The 17,755-nt window shown below is 43.6% G+C and overlaps 1 protein-coding gene across 2 annotated transcripts in view; it reads left to right on the top strand.

The window, feature by feature from the left end:
- The window catches only part of LOC138527502 (uncharacterized), a 260,309-nt gene that overhangs the window by 40,382 nt on the left and 202,172 nt on the right, over positions 1-17,755 (top strand). For both annotated transcript variants that reach the window (XM_069638745.1, XM_069638744.1), the window contains exon 2: positions 2,389-3,126. In XM_069638745.1, coding sequence (XP_069494846.1) covers positions 2,406-3,126 — 721 coding nt within the window. In that variant the 5' untranslated portion in view covers positions 2,389-2,405. The remainder of the gene's footprint in view (positions 1-2,388; positions 3,127-17,755) is intronic.

Genomic DNA, 17,755 nt, shown 5'->3' with positions numbered 1-17,755 from the left:
TACATACAACAGTTATTTGTGTCTTTCTAGGCTCACTACAATTTATATACAATCTTGTGGTGTATTCACAATTGTATTTCCTTCAGAACATCTGGTATGTTTCTGTGCCAGGGTTTTACTTCTTCTCTTCTGGACAATACAATTCTCAGGACCTCTTTGTTTTTAAACAACACAATCCTTTCTTTGGTCCTGATATTTCGTCTCGGGACCTTTTATTGCACACAGGTTTATTTACATGGTCTTTTGTTCTGGCTGGATTTCTTGCTTTCACACACTTGTGATTGCTTGGTATACTTTCTTCCCAGGGCTTCTGCTGTTCACACACTTGTGATTGACTGGTATACTCTCCTGCCAGGACTTCTACTGTTCACACACTTGTAATTGCCTGGTATACTCTCCAGCCAGGACTTCTTATATTCACACAGGGCTTCTGCCCTTCCCCAAAATTGTATATATTCTTTGTTTGTCAATCTGCCCTCTGGATATACTATCCAGTTTGGGCTTTCCCCATATGTGCATAACCTATATATCCTCTTGCTTGAAAGGCATTTTTGTTGCTTAATTCCCTGTTTTACATCAAGTTCATTTGTTCTCTCTTTCTTGGTTATTTATGCGCTAACCACTTTCACTCGGAGTTGCCGCCAAAACGCCCCATGGTCCCCACTGTTTCGGGGTGGATTTACACGCTCTTGTTGGCATCTTTCTTTTCTCCTGCGGTCAACCGGAGAAGCGTCTCCGCCTGCTTCCTTGTTGCGACTGCCTCATGTTGATTCTTTCATCTCTTGCGGCTTCGACTTCATGCATCTGCTTCTCCCTGGGCTCCGGTAAGTAAAGCACTGCTCTGTCCCCTGCGAACGAACAGACGTCTCTTACTTGCTCCTGGCATTCCCGCAGCGTGTCCTTCTCAAACGGCCTCTACCTTCTTCGATATTGAGCTCCACTGCACTGGTAACTGCCTTTTCGGTTTCTTCACCTTCCCAGAGAAACGTGGCTCTCTCCCTCCAGCAGCAGACCTTGATTCCTTGATTCACTTGCTTTTAAAATTCTGAGGCAGAGGTCTGTACGAGCAACCACTAGAGTGCTTGCTGAGATTGAAGCATTCACTGATCTTCACTCCTCTGTTCAGTTCCTTAGTCACATTACTTCTATGTGTATGGTAATTATAATCAATGCTTGGTAACTTGCATGCAAAGTTCTGTTCTCCTTTTCCATACCTATGGACAGAAAAACTGATATTACTGAGAAGCTTTGGTTCTATAATGTTAGTATCTTTGAAGTCACAGAAAAATATGTTAATCACAAGGATTCATGTTGATGTTACCCAGTCCTTTTAACCTGTGATATTAGGGAAGCTGATGTTGGATCTTATTGGGAGTAATCATTACTGCTCCCTGTCTCTTCCTCATTCCAGCTGAAGAACATATTGTTCCCCATGTCACATTGGGGATAATTGGAGGTGGAGTTGGCAAAGGGTTGAGGGAGGATGTTACAATGGGCCATCAGGGCCTGGGGAAGAGAAAGCAGGTCACTAAAAGGAAACAATGCTGTGTCCTCTCCCTGAGGATCACCCTCCCCATATGATTCTCCCTCATATAGCCACCCCCAGGGTTTGGATCAGAATGCTTCTGCCGCTCCCTGAGCACATGAGGGAAGGTTACTTCAGAGAAAGGATTGATGACATTGTTGGATTCATCACAACACCTTCAGATCTCTTTTCACATTCACTGCATGTTTGTCTTTGAATTATACTGAATGTGTATTCTTACTGTGGGCTCCATGTTCATGGGTTCTTGCTTGTTTCTTAATAATGCTTGTAAATGTCGTGCTCACTGCCAATAAGATCATTAGATGATGATCTTCTCTGCATTTTGTTTTTTTACAATCCTATTGCGATTCCTTGTTCACTTGAATATTTGGTGGCTGATTTTAGGAGATACTTGTAAAAATGCCTTATGCAAACACTGTTTCCGATTGTGAGATGTATAATGTGTTTACTTATGCATTAAGGCACAAATATTCACTATGAAGTGACCTTGTGCTTTTGGCACATTATGAAATTTAGAAATAATACATCAAACTGTAGTACTTTCCCTCCACATAAAATGTTTTAAAAATATCTTTACTACTCTTTCACAAGTCCAATGATATGTTCGATTTCGATCTCTAAATCCAACGTGCCCTTACAAGAAAATTTGAATTTAGTTATCTGTAAGCTGAAAAGCTGTTTTTCATTATCATATATATTTGAAATAACCGGGTAAAGTTTACAATTGTATTTCCAAAGTACTCCCTATGTACATCAAATACTTTTCCTTCTCATTTTGTCTGTAGTGAGTTGTTTTGGGTTGTGCATTTGGAATGATTTTACCCTTTTTTCTGCCTCCACAGTACTGTAGGAAGTAGTGATGGAAGTCAAGAGGTGCAGAAGAGCGTATCGGGCAACCTTTTTGCCTGCAGTGAATTGGCTGCTCTTGCCCCAAGAAATCCTTATCAAGATATTTCTGTTCCTCTCTCCAAATGACAAGCTCAGTATTCGTGCCACTTGCTGCCTATTTAAGATTGTAATTGAACACCATACTCTATGGAAAAAGAGCACATTTTTGTTTAAAGACCTTGGAATTTTAAACTTCAAATTTTTGGAAATGCTGAAGACAAGGAAGGTGTGTTCGGTGGAGGTGCACAAGTTGCCTTTGTATAATTGGAAAAGGTTCATTGCATCTCTGCCAGACCTAGTCAATATAACTCTGCATTCTCGCTTGATGGGCGAGTCAGTCAAAGCTATGAGACCTCTTGGCAATCTACAGAGACTGCAGCTCGCCAACTGTGCAGGACTCAAGGACCATGAATTTATCATTGATGTTTGTAATTTTCAACAACTTACTCACCTATGGTTGTGCAAATTAACACTGAACTGTACACATGCCCTGCTTGCTCTTGTACAGTTAAAACTTCTGCGGTCTTTATCTATTCATTTCCAAAATGGGTTGCTTCCCAAGGAAGAGTTCAGAGCTGTTTTGTTCCACTTGCCAAAGCTCCGAGAACTTTCTCTTATGGTTCACAACATGACCAATCATTGTATGTCTTATTGCTTCAGCAAGCCAGAAATATGTGAAGAACATCCAAGAGGTAAGAGTATTTTCTAAAGACTTTAGTAGATCTTGAATGTTTGTGTATGTTTGCTCCTGCAGGGACCAAGTTCTAATTAAGGTTTGCAAATTGTTATTTATAACTGTTTTCTGGACCTATGGTTTAGTATGTTTGTAAATTGTGCATGTCTCATGTGAAAAAAACCTTCAGTTTGGGGATAAAGGCATGCATAACTGCACTTTTAAGTTTTGTTTTGGAAAAGTGTGTAACAATTTGACTATCTGGGCAGGAGGCAGAATATTGCCCTCTGTGGGATGGTATCTGGAGCTCCCCTGTCTCTCTTTCTCCAGGGACAATATTATTTTTCACATCTGTAATTGTTTTGATGTTATTTTTACCTTGATAGTTACATGATATTACCAAACTGATCCACACAAAGGATTTTTGAACTTTAGACTTCATATACTCTTAACACAAGTACTAAACGCAGCACACAACACAATTAGCACCTAGGAAATGCCTTAAACCAATATACAGGGTTTGAACTGCATATGGAAAAATCAAGAGCCTTGGCAGGTATTTCGATGCACCACATTCTATCACAACACTCGGACACTAACCATGTTTGAGGGATTATACAATGCCATGGCTGTCAATCTAAGATGGTTGAGGAGATGCAAATGACTAGTTACCTGACTCTAATTGTCTAATTGTGGTTGATTTTATTTTATTCAACAATGGACCTGTAGATTAGGTGCTGCGATTATACAATTATTCTGTAGCGCACTGCACTTTAACAATTGTATATCACGAATTGTTGAAACCAGTTTGAATAGGTGTTTAGCTATTTGTTAAGTCATGTTACTAAAATGTGTCTATCAATTGAAAAGGGTACAGGTAGCCGTATGAATTGGAATGACATTACGATCATGTGCCGACTCTGCTTGCACCTTTATTACATACAAGTCTTAGATATTGACGTAGGCTTTAAATGGATTTAATTTTTGTATGACTTGTATCAATTTGTCTGTGGTTTCTTAATGTTATGTCTCAGCAAGGTACTGTAATTCACTATATAAATCCAAACTGCAATTGTGGGTTGTAAGTTGTGTTTTAAATGTGTATCTGGTCTTATTCAATTGTATGTTTTGTATGCTTTTATGGTCTTGAGCCGAAATAAAGCAACTTTGACTGACTGACAATGCTAAGGTCTGAAAAATAGGCAGTCCTAAGGTATCCAGACGGTTGATCCAAAAGGCTTCATCAGAAATGAGTGGTAGCCTTTTCCAGTTGTTTAGGATGGGTGTGCACAATATCAAGGCGGCTTCAAAACGCACTTGTAATGAAACACTATAACAAGTACCCCTGGTACTCCCCACGCTCAGCGCATTACCAGCCACAGCTGATTTGAACCTGCAGGTCAACACCTACAATGAATCCATGTCCAAAGCGATTGACCTTGTTGCCCCATTAAAAATGCGCAAAGGGAAACCCAAAGCACAGAACTCTTGGTAAACCCCTGAACTCAAACTACTCCGACAAAGAAAAAGCAAACTTGAAACACTGTGGAAAACAGTTCCCTCTTCAGAAAATAGAACTAATCTTACTAATATCACCGCTCTCTATGAAACCGAGATAATATGTGCCAAAAAAGAAACCTTCAACTCCAGGATTACCAAGGCAGGATTTAGTACTAGAGAACTATTCAACATCTTAAAGGAACTTGAAAACCCCATTCCTCCCACAGATACATGTACCAAGGATAAACCCTGGTGCACGGCCATCCAGAATGCCCTCGCCAACAAAATCACTGGGCTCCAAACTGGGAAAACAAACAACAACTACTCTCCAATGGCCCAACGGCCAATCTAACCCCACAATCACCCACTGACACCAATAAGGTAACTGTACCTGAAGTACAAAAAATTATAGCCTCCCTGAAACCTTCAAACTGCAAAGGGGATAGTTGCCCCGCACAGATCATAAAAGATGCAGCTAGGGATCTATCCCCCTTCATCACCAAGCTAATAAACCTGTCCTTCACCAGAAATGCAGTCCCAAGTAATTTAAAACGATCTTGGGTCCTCCCACTTCTAAAAAAGCAAACACTCGACCTGGCTATACCTACTAACTATAGACCTATCACCACTGTCCCGTTCTTACTAAAAATCCTTGATAGAGTCGCCTATTTACAAATTCAGGACCATCTAGAATCCAACCAATTATTAGGAATCCGTCAGTGTGGCTTTCGACCTCAACACGGAACTGAAACGGCCCTTGTTGATCTTAAGTCAGATCGATGAACTCAAAGATAAAGGCAAGGCTGCCATCCTTCTTCTCTTGGACCTCTCTGCAGCCTTTGACCTGGTCGACCACAAAATCCTATGTAACCACCTGTCATCGGCTGCACACTTCTCCCACTCAGCGGTCACATGGATCCAATCTTTCCTTGCTAACAGAACCATGCATGTTTTTTCACCACTAGCAGCGGCTGACCCAATACCCATCCCATGCGGTGTCCCACAAGGTTCATGTGTTTAACCTACTTTGTATAACATATTTACAAAGCCCCTCTTTGACAAACTGGACCATCTGGGTGTCCCTACACCAACTATGCTGATGACACCCAGATACTCCTAACCCTATCAGGCAACTACAACTCCGATGTCGACCGAGTCAACGAAGTCTTCACCATCATTCAGGCATGGATGGCCACACACGGCCTCTGCCTGAATGATAAGACAGAACTGCTCCTGGTCGGCTCCCCCAACACCCTCTCGAAACTTGGCCCCAGCTACATCAGCATTATTATCGATGGAAACAGCATACCCATTTCCAAAAATGTAAAAACCCTCGGTTTCTATCTAGATACCAACACCAAGCTCTCTAAACAAGTCAATATGACCGCCTCAGCCACTGCCTACACAGGTAAGCTGATAAGGGCTTGCAGACCTCTACTATCCACTAGCAGCTGCCTCATATTAGCCAGAGCACTCTGTGAAGTGGAAGCAGTGGCAGCCGCCCTGGATACTGGGAGAAAGGAGGGGGTTGAGGAAGAGTCCTGTCAAGTGCTGGCCATCAATGAAAAGAGACAAACTACAGATCCCAAAATGCCCCACGAAATACTGCATCAGGGGGAGGCACACCAATGGGTAAAGAAAGGAAAAAAAGGAAAGGGAGAACCGGGTTTCCTTATGTTAAAACCGCCCGAACACAAACAAAGTACAGGGTTAGCCCACAGTGGAGGGAGCAGGGAGGAGGTGGGGAATCTGAATCAGGTGTGTTAAAACCGTTGCTGAGAACACATGGGGCTGATTACGGGGGAGGGGCCGGACAAGGGTTAAATGCAACTCCAAGAGACTCAGGAGGCGTCTTATTTTTCAGGAGCAGCGCGTGGCGAGAGACGCCGCACCCGAGTGGAGTGAGACCAGCCAAGAATACTAGTGGGCTTACTAGTAGTAAGCGGAAAGTTCACAGATTGACACCGTACCCGGTCCAAGGCTCAAGACCTTCCAGTGGAGAGAAACGGCTACCTAAGAAGATGGATTCGGATCGGTGAAGTGTGTACTATTGACATTTTGTTAATTTCGTTTTTATGGCCGGCGGACAGGTTGAAGGGTGAAAGCCTTTAATCGTCTGGCTGTTATCAGGCCAGCAGCGGCAGTTGCAAGTAAAGTAAGGCAGAACGCCTGTGCCTATGAGGTGAAAAGAACCGTCATCAGTTGGCTGAATTTATTGATCTGTGACCAGTATTTGTTGTACAATAAACCACTGTGAAAGAAAACCTCGTTTGTCTCCAGCTGACTACTTAACACACTGCTACAGTCCAAACTGGACTACTGCAACGGCTTATATGCAGGCGCAAACAAATCCATAATTAACAAATTGCAGGTCCTCTAAAACAACGCACTCCGAGCTGCGCTTAATATTTCCAGAAGAGAACACATTTCTGCTATCAGAAAATCATGTAATTGGCTATCCATCCAAAAAAAATTGACCTCAAAACCTTATACCTCTCCTACAAAGCCTTGAACTACCTTGCCCCTCCCTATCTAACCAGCAAATTCACCTTGAAACCTAATATCAGAACTACCAGATCCACCAACACACTATGCCTGATGGTGCCCAAATACACCCTAAAACGAGCCGGAGGAACCAGCTTCCTGGACATCAAAACAATCTCTACCTTTCAACTATTCAGAACCCAGGTTATCACCTGGCTACTGAATAAAAAACTAACCCCACTACAGGTGACTCAGGACACCTCACACACTGACCCTTCCTAGCTCTTATTCACTACCTCCATGTATCTGCGGGCACTAGCCTCTGTATCATTCTTGTGTATATATTATTGCCGTTGTATATCGCCTAAGCTAACTGTATAAAAACTGTAGTTGTAAATTGTATAACTGTACGATATGTTTAACCTGTATTCTGTAACCATATTCTTGTGCGCCCATATACCCCTGGGTCCGGAGCGCTTTACAAATAAATTAAACAAACAAACAAGCAACTGAACCTATGAAGAGCATTTTTCAAACTGCATTTCGTTTTTTACTGTTTCTAATGAGAAGTGTTTTTCATGCTTAAAACTGGCCTGTTGATGAATATTTGTGAAGATATAGCAACATGTACGTATTTAAGAACACTCCTCACGCAAACTTCTGCTTCTATGGTGAAATGTTTGGCACACATGTTTGGAAGAGTAGAAAAAACCTGCTTGCTCAGAAGTTCAACAGCTTTAAGAAGGACGAGGCAATTGTAGAATTGAATGGATTTTCCCCTTGGTTCACGGGCTACAAGCAAGGCCTGCACACAAAAATACCTAGAGACTGAGTGACTTTGTAAGATGAGGTCATTCAATTTTTTAGGCATCTCTTCCTAAAAATGTAAGCTCACTAGTGGTTAACATTGGTGGCATCACAAGGGCATAGGCCTTGCCTATCAGAGGCAGATCAAGACAGAAATAGGAAATTGTGCATAGAAACTGCAAATCAGGAATTCAGGTTTGAATATTATGTATCTTTTTTTTTAATTTTTTTTATTTCATTTAGTTTATACAAACTTTTTGAAAATATAAGAAAGAAAAAAAAATAATATTATGTATCAAGAATTGCAAATTCTCTGTTGGGGTTTGCTTTGCTTTAGTGAATATAAAATTACCCCTGTGCCCGGGATGCAAAATTTGCAATCGCCACCATCTAGTGATATCTGACTCTTGGCGACTTGTTGTGCCGTGTGTATGCATAGAATTGAGGTGGCAAATTATTTTTTCTTTATGGCTGGCGAGAGCTTGCAACTTGAATTTTTGGCATCTGCCGATGTCACTTATATACTTAATTATTTTACTTGGAATGTTTATCATAAATGCTTGCATTGTATGCTGCTTTTACCTTTTTCATGCTTATAGGTAGCGGGATACAAGATTTCAAAAAATGAATACTCTTTGTTTCTGGATCTACTTCAAAATGTATACACTTCATCTTATCTCGACAGGCTATTCTTTACTTATCCTGCGATTGTGTCCTGTATGTTTTGAAAATAAAAACCAGTTGAACCATGCTTGGTTCAAAATGGGCACCATTTACTGTAGCATAGGGCAGTTTCTTTAAGTGCTGATGTATTAATCCGGTTGTTGAAATGAGCCTTGCTTGTCCATCCTTGACTTACACACTTATATAAGGCCACACAGATCTGTTTGTCTAACTTCCAAATGCTACACGCGTGTCATGTGCAGTTCCTGCTGTTATAAGGAGGTGGTTAGGGGGCTTAAATGGCTTGTTCTACCACAGCAAAACACAGATGCACGACAAGGGTCATCCACATTTCAAGTCCTCGCCCAAAGCCTGTGTTGGAGATGTAGGGGTTCATTATAACTTTTGCAGTGCGGAACAAATACAGGTAAAAGTGGCAGTAAGTTAATGCCACTTATCCCGTACCGCAAAAGTACAGTGCCTACAAGCAAGAGCTCGAGGTAAATCGGGTCCCCACTGGCAAAGAAAAGCCTGTATTACCGGCACCAGTAATACCAGCAATCCCCTCCATGAAGTCCTATGGCACTCCATTGACTGGGGGTTTACCCCCACCTCGAATATCCCAGTAATACCGGGATATCAGCGGAAACTGTAGGTCAGTTTGCCAGTATCAACAAACATATAATGACCCCGATAATTTCTTGTGGAAAGGAACCCCCCAATTGCAGTACTTTTTTTTTCAGTAATGTTCGAGCTTGTAAAAATTCTGAGGTTTTCGGTTCCTGTTCTTCTGCCATACAGTTTCGCACTAAGGTTGATCTGGCATCATACAGATCCCTCAAGTGATTTGGGTTCTGCCAAAATCCCTTTTCGAATTGCGTTTTTTTACGATGATAGTTTATGGATGCACTGCTTGAATACAGCCCTTGTCCTTCCACAGTATCTGATCACCTCTATCGTTGTAAAAAAGGTTCTAGTACCTTTAATGTATGTATTGATTGGGTCTAACCTGAGACTCCTGAAAAGTAAATTTTCCTTTTGATCATGAAGAAAATGTAGATGGGGAGGGAAGTGGCTATGAATCTAACATTTTCACTATGTGTTTAGAGCCTATGGTTGTCATTACTAAGCGCCACTTTGTCTTTGGCAGTACCACAACCGCACATGGAGAGCATATTTTCACCTGCTGTCTTTTGTGCTCTCTCCTCTGTGCTATTTTTCATCCTATACTCATTTAGCCTTTTTATGCACTCTCCCCTTGCGTGTATGCCCCGACTCGCTTCCCCCTCTCTCTCATGCCTCCATGTGCACTCTTCATTTCCTCCATATACACGCCCCATTCTGCGCTCCCTAAGCTCCAAGTATGCCCCCCACCGCATAAGCACTTGATCCCCCTGTTTGTACACTTTGGCTCCATGTTCATTCTACCTTCGTAGAAGTAGCCACTACCCTCGCACACTACGACCTGGGTTTGTTGGCTCACACAAAAGGTCCAACAACAGCTGAAGGGGTCATCTTTGGCTGTAATATGACCTGTCCTCTGGGGTTTCATAGTGTGCAAGTACTTGCAATAGGCTGGAGAGTACTTGCTTACTCCCATTGCAGCTGTTCCATTCAAAACAGTGGATTAGTCTCTGTGCGTTCCAAGAGCGATTTCTATGAAAGAAAAATAATGTGTTCTTTGGCTCTCAAGGAACACCTCCCTCAAAATACCGTTTTGATATTGTGCACCCCTGATGTAAACAACTGGAAAGGGCTACCAATGATTCTTGATATCTCCTTTTGGATCAACCTCCTGGATATCTTATCACTTCCTATTTGGAGGAATAGGAAGGTTATGTTTCAGACCATGGCATATTTTATAATCCCTCAAACATGGTTTGTGTCTCAGGGCTCATAGAATGTTGTGTGTCGTATGCAGAATGAATGCCATTGATGGTTCGGCCCATGGAAGGTCTTTATGCAGCGTGGGAACTTGGACCTGATGGTTGTCCCCTTTGCAGCCTCTTTGCCTAACTACTTTGCTGTATCTGAAACTACAACACAGTGTTCCCTTTTCATACTCCTGACGTGTTCTGCTTTGTACCAGACTAGCTCACTTCCAATGCTACAACCCTGTCAAATGTGAATTAATCAAATTCTAGAATGTTTTCAGTACTTACAATAATACATTCAGCATAAGTATACAGTCATTGCAGTCATTGTAAGCATCATACATTATTTAGGTTATACAAAACAGATTGTCGGGAATGTCCTTCTGAAGATTTGTGTGGTATTTGAAAAAGAACTTGCCTGCTCTTGTGGTGATGTCAAAATTGCTCTGCGTGCCAAACAGATGGATTTAATTGAAGCCCTGCAGGAGCTTGGTTTTCCAGTTAAGGTGGTTGCTTCTTCAGGCCAACCCTTCCTGATGCTAAATGATATATGATATGATATGATATATAACGCGCCTATCTATACACAAGTGTTTCAAGACGTGACGAGGCAAGGGGGGGGGAACAAGGGAGGACAGACAACGATCTTACTAGGCCAGGTGTCATTCAGATTGCGCACGTGCATGGGAAGAGGGGAGAGGAAAGTGTCGGGGGGGGGGGGGGGAGAGAGGGGAAAGTGCAGTACATGGGAAAGTGGAATAAATAAGATACATAAAACAAAACAGCCAGCTAGTGGCAAATGCAAGGGAGTGCAGACAAAAGTGCTGGTAGGGGGACTGAAGGAGTACAGAAAAACGGTCCCCAAGTGCAAGGATTGCCAGAGGTAGTGCAGGTGGGCGATTGACAGGGCCTGGGCCAGAAATCAGAAAAAGGGTGGCCAGGTAACCAGTGCAAATTCAGACCGGAATTCACCAGGGGATGGGAGGAGAGAAAGCTGAAGCAAAAAGGAAGGTTTTGAGGTGCTTCCGGAACCGGAGATCGCTCTCCTCGAGTTTCAGGGAGGCAGGAAGGCTGTTCCAGAGAGAGGCCCCTGCCGAAGAGAGTGATCTGCCACCAACTCGTTGCTTGGAGAAGCGACTGACCCTGAGGGTGTTGGAGGCAGATGAGCGAAGAGCACGAGAAGGAAGATATTTAGGAAGAGAGAGTTGAAGGTATTGCGGTTCCAGACCCCATAAGGCCTTGTGTACAATGCAGAGGGTTTTGAACTTAATCCTTGCAGCCGCTGGGAGCCAGTGCAGAGATTTCAGTCCTGGAGAGATACGGTCCCTGGGCTTGAGGCCAAGGAAAAGTCTCGCAGTCCTGTTCTGGATAAGTTGCAGAGGGCGGAGAGTGGAGGCAGGCAAATTTAGATAGAGGCTGTTACAATAGGCCAGTTTAGAGAGGACCAGGGCACTGGAGACAGTGAGCTTCTGGGGGAAGGAGAAGAAAGGAAGAATACCTCTAAGGAGGTGCAGCTGGTAGTGTGACTTCTTAGAGATGTCAGAGATGTGAGGGGAGAAGGCGAGTGCAGAGTCGAAGATGACCTTGAGATTTTTAGCCTTGCAGGTGGGAGTGGGAGGAGGGCCAAAAGAGGCTGGCTAGAGAGTTGCAGGGAAGGAAGGAGTGGGTGTGCCGATGAGTAGAATCTCAGTCTTACTGGCATTAAGGCAGAGGTCGTTGGCGGCACACCATTCCTGGATGGCAGACAGACAGTCAGAGATGAGGGAAGGAGAGGAGGCGGAGGCCGAGGGTAGCCTGAAAATGAGCTGGGTATCATCCGCATAGCACTGAAAGTTGGGACAGAGAGCGGCGATGCGGTGGGCAAGGAGTGCCAGATATTGGTTGAACAGCCAGGGTGTGTGCTGGCCACCTGGATGACCGCCCACCGGGGACTAGTCGGGGAGACACCTTCTCACATACCCTTCCCTTATGCAAGGTGGATATGCCTGTTCTTTGCCCAGGTCCTATGTTGTCAATACCTGGAAGGGAACATGGATGAGAGATGTCCATGAATTCTCGCATATTCTACTGATCGGCTTGGTCGTTCTAGGTAGAGGTTGAGTGGTTTTACTGGTCTCTCTACAATAACCTATGAAGTGGGAATTAAAGTCTATGTTGGGTTTTATGGGTTCAGTATTTTCCCAATACCATATTGGAGAGTCTTTGGAGTAATAGTTTGCCTGCCAAGAACTCTGGGGTCAAAAATCCCCATAACGAAGTGGAGTTGCCTGTAAAAGAGTAGAGAATGTGGGGGAAGTCTCTCCCTAGAATCATTTCTTCTGGGGGTCCTGGAATGACGTCACCTCACTTAATTCACCCCGGATTTCAATGCATACAGATATCTTGGGTCACACTTCATTGTCTCTGTGTACACATGTAACTCTGACTAGGGCTGGGTCAGATAGGTCTTTGGTTTCAAATTGGCCCGTATAGCCGTTTGTTTACTCCCTTTTTATCCAAGCCTTTGCATAAGAAAAATCGGTAAGAGTCTGATATAAACAGATGCTAAATGTCTCTAGTTCTTCCTCGGGCTCTCACCCTTCTTCTCCCTTTAAACATCCTATTTCCATAGGTTCATCCTTTATATTCTTTGGACAGTGTCTAGCTAAGTGTCTGGTTTCTCTACAGGAGAAGCAGACTAGAGGAGATGGTTTGCCCCCTTTTAAATCCTCTCTTCGAGCCGGTCTTCATAATCTCTACACTCTCTCGTGTCAAGCCGCCTTTACCTCAAAACGACCCCCCTGGTTTATCTACTCCCTGAGTTGGAAGTTGGTGGACAGGTTCATGATCCTTCTATTCCTCCCATCGATGGACCGAGTGTAAATGTTTAGCTTCATCTGAATGGTTTTTTACAGTTTCTATAGCTATGGCTAGAGTAGGTTGATTTAACTGCAGAACGGCTTCTTGCAAAAAAGGAGGTAAGGAGTTTGTGAACTGTTCAAGGGAGATCATTTCTGTCAGTTCTTTTAAGTATTTGTCACTAATCCAGAGGGCCACTGTGTTTTTGATGCATTCACCCATTTCAAAGGGGGTTTCTCCTGGATTTAATCTAATGGTTCTCAATTTCTGCTGATAAAAATTGCAGGTTTGTTCCACTCTTTTAAGCAGCCTGTCTTTGATGGATATCCCAAATCTACGCCTTCAAGATAGGGTTGAAGCACCCCCTGTGGTAGCAAGGGCCTGGCTTGCAGTTCAATTAGCTTAGCAACATTTTCTTAAAGTCTAATCTCGGCTTGCATCTGGTGGGTTGCTAACTGGGCAATGACATTGGCTAAGTCGGCCATTTCATCTGGTGGTGTAAGGGTCCCTTCTGTAGATGGTTCTGAATCACGAGTTTGTGTTTACCGCGCTAGTAGGAATTACAGCTCGGTTTCTGCGTCATAACTAACAGTGGCTTAGTTAAATAATATACTGATATTGCTTGTGCGTGGCTTTAAGACAAATGTAACTTCAGTTGCACCTTGTGGATTTAGACCCATTTATATTTTTTATGTTTGTCAGTAAGATCAGTTTTAAGGAGATACCCTAACCCACCTTTTCCTTTGGTGTGTTCCGACTTTTTTGTTTATAGATCAGTACCTACTTATAAGGCCTTTTAACCCGCCGCTTGTTTTTAAATCATTTAAAGATTTAGCGGTAAGTTCCCTTGAAGTCATTTGGTTTCTTGTGGAGGAACTTTTATAAATGAAACAAACAGCACTAATTACGGCTGTTTACACTGTTTTCCCAGGTCTTTGTTTATTTTTAAACAATGAAGTCCGCTCCGGAACTCTCTACGCTGGACATCCAGTTGCGATTTATTGAATGTTTTTACACATGAATTTCCCTGAAGAAATTCTGGTTCCATGTGTTACTTTCCCCGCAGGAAATATCGCGATACAAAAATGTCACCATATTTTTGCGACAATATTGAGCCATGGACCCTGCGGGGGACACCCCTGCAACCCCTGCATTATTTTTAAATGTGCAGGGGACACCCCCGCAACTGCTTCTCCCATAAATTATCCCCCCCAAAAATATTGCCGTACATATGGTTGTCTGTCTTGCCATAGGCAATATTTTTGGGGGGGGATAATATGTAGGGATACCGAAATTCTGTTAATGGTTTTTGATTTAAGAACGAACAAAACATATTGGGTGTTTAGTTACTGTTAAATTTAACAGTACGGAAGAATTGGGCATTTTTATCTTATGTAGGACCTGGATATAGGTACCGGATTAAAGTAGAATGTTTGGTTGCTTGACCACTGTATGTTTAAATCAATTTGATGCTAGCAGATGTTAATGCCATAGTGAGGGCAATCGGAACCTTACTTATGTTCTCATTATGAAATCATTTTCTTGTATTATACACAATATTGCATCAGTCAATTTGCACCTGTCACTTTAACAAAATTGTTAAGTTAAATGTAATTGTTATTTTTATGTTTTTTTTTAAAATGTTATTTTTTTAACATGGTTTATTTATTCCGCAGATTCATACAGAAGAAAAACATTTAGAAATATTCATGAACAGTTATCTTTCAACTTTAACTCACAACCCCTTTGGAGTCCCATGAAGTGTCTCTGCTGGCTTCGCAGTTTTTAACTTTTCCAAATCCCCAACCCAACGTTGTCCTCCCACCTCCCTCCCTTTCCCCAACTTATTCGGTTCCGAGTTTTATTGTTCAGGTCTGACGGGTATCTTAGTCCATCTAGGTCAAGCTTATTCGATATTTTAGTAGGTGTCATTTCTAAGTATCCTGGGTCTGTAGTAGTGAGGTTTATCTTTTACCATCTCTCAGAAGGGTTCCCAAATTGCCAGAAACTTGAGGTATCTACCAGCTTGCAGTGCACAGATCATCTCCATTGCCAGAATTCCCCATATTTTTATCCACCTCCATGCAATTATTGGGCCCTGTACCGTTTTCCATCCCTGGGCCAGAGTCAATCTTGAAGCCGAGAGTAGGTGCGTGATTAGCATGGCCTTGTGCCCCCCTGCCGCATATATATTTTCAGCTACAGCCCCCAGCAAGACGAATTTCGGGTCGTATGGCATTGTGATTCCTGTCATTGCTTTTGTGTCCCAGGACCTCTTTCTAGAATATCTCTGCCTTAGGGAACATCCACCACATGTGGTAAAAGTCCCCTTTTCCCCCACATTCCCTCCAGCAGAGTGGGGAGTATTTAGAATGTATCTTATGCAGTTGTAACGCTCACCTGGTTCCCCCGGAGGCGCAGGTCTTGATCTGGCGAGGATACTGTCTTCAGTGTTAAGCGCAGGGTTCGTTTTGCTCCCGGACTGGGCCCCCTTCCCACCGACAGTTTAAGCTGAAGAGTGAGATGTCTGCAAGGGTAAACCAAGGTATTAGTGTTTGGAAGGTTCGGAAAGTTCCTAGCCCCTCTCGCCCTTTCTTTCCCCGTGGAACTGGGTTGATATTGCGCTTACCTTATATAGGTAAATGCCGGGCTCTCCATCCTGCGTCTTATGCAGGGGCGCTGGATCCAGTTGCTTCACTGGATGCGAGCTCTGCCTCTTGATAGCAGAGGATTTGCTGAGAGCGAAGACGCCGTTAATGCACGAGCGTGCCTTGTAAGTATTAAAGTTCCTTTTGCCTTGTTCTCTTCTCTTTCAAAAGTCTTAAGTCTGTAAAGTCTATGTCTTTCCCTTTTCAGATGCTGTGATGATGAAGATTATCCTTCTAATGGCACGTAAGTAGAAAGACTGCACTAGCGCTGGAGAATGCTCCGTAATGTCTCTTTTGTCTTTGCAGGTGCTGAGGTGCAGCGCGAACAGATTGAAAGCGAGCATAACACAGGTAAGCAGTCTTGTAACTAAGCGTTACTAACCGATGTATCTTGCCTTGCAGGTGCCGGAATGCAGCGCGAGCTGAGTTGGAACGGGCGTAACACAGGTAAGCAGAACTTGTAGTTGAATATTACTGACCGATGTTCTCTCTTTTTGCAGATGTCGGATGCCGGAAGAGAAGGCAGAAAAAGGCGCCTTGGATGCTGCCGTTGGATTAGGTAAGTAGATTCACTGCCTTTACTTTAGCCTAACCTGTGCCTTTGTTTTGCAGGAGCTGCAGAAGACTGAAGAAGACTGAAGATTGGATTCCAGCAGGTTATTTCGTGTTCACAGGATCTGGAGCTGGAGGTTTCCTGGAGCTGACACGGTGAGCGTCCTGCTGCAGATGCAGAATAACGCGAAGCACGTGAAACCAATCGGGTGTGGTTTAAATAGCCTTCTGTAGTGCTTAGGCGTCTTCTTCCACGGCCCCACCCAGGTAAGAAAAGAGTTCCAGATTTCTAAAAGAGTTCCGGTGTTCTGCTTCCAGGGAGTGGCTCCTGCTCCACCCAGACAGAAAAAGTAGTTCCAGGCAGAGAAGGATCAGGAGACCAGTTAGCTGGTAAGTAAGCAGCATGGTCTGCTACAGGTAGGTCCACCAAGCACTCTTATCCAATATGAGCCCGGCGCTTCCTGTGCCGGGACCAGTCACCATCATGAGCCTGGGGCCACTGGCACCAGGACAAGGTCCAGAGGGTCCCTATAGGGACTGGCTGGTTCCTGGGATCAGAGTCATGGGCCTGCTTCCAAGGTCGTGGGGCAAGTCCTGACCCCTTGGAAGCAGGGATCATGACAGCAGTCTGATGGGGGGCATATACCATCGATAACAAACCTTGTAGGCCAATTCTTTAATTGCCGTGCATCTAGAGCTTTTTTGTGCTCTTGCCCAAATCCTCCCCCATTCCTCCACTGTAATAGTATCCCATAGGACCTTTTCCCAGCTCTTTTGTACTGCAGGACATCTTCTGGCAGGGCCCTGTCCAGTAATTTGTAGAGCCTTGAGATTCCTCTCTTAGTTGAGCCTTCCTGTAGTGTTAGTTCGAGGCCTATCATCGGTCTATTAGCAGCTCTTTTGACAGACGGATGTGTAATCCAATGCCTTAACTGGGTATATCTGTATCTTTCGTTTTCCTCAATATGAAATTTTTGTTTGCATTCCTCAAAGGAGAGTGGCTCTCCATCCCGGTACATGTCAGCCAGGGTCAGAGTTTCGGCAGCTAACCAACATTCCCACAATTTTACCTGAAGTCCCGGGGTAAATTTGGGGTTGTACACTATTGGGGAGTGTGGACTCTGCCCACGTTGAATGTTCCTTTTTCTTAACTCATTGTCCCAACTATTGAGTGCCACCCTAATGGCTTCTAGCAGTTTTCCCCTTACCTGACGTTTGTGCAGTGGAAGGGTGCGTAGGGTTTTTAGCGGGAGCGTAGTGACCTCCTGTTGTTTTTTTAACC

This window comes from Ambystoma mexicanum, chromosome 14 (assembly GCF_040938575.1).
Source record: "Ambystoma mexicanum isolate Mex_15411 chromosome 14, UKY_AmexF1_1, whole genome shotgun sequence".
Lineage (NCBI taxonomy): Eukaryota > Metazoa > Chordata > Amphibia > Caudata > Ambystomatidae > Ambystoma > Ambystoma mexicanum.
The sequence above is the reverse complement of the archived record's forward strand: the minus strand, read 5'-3'. Positions and strand labels throughout refer to the sequence as shown.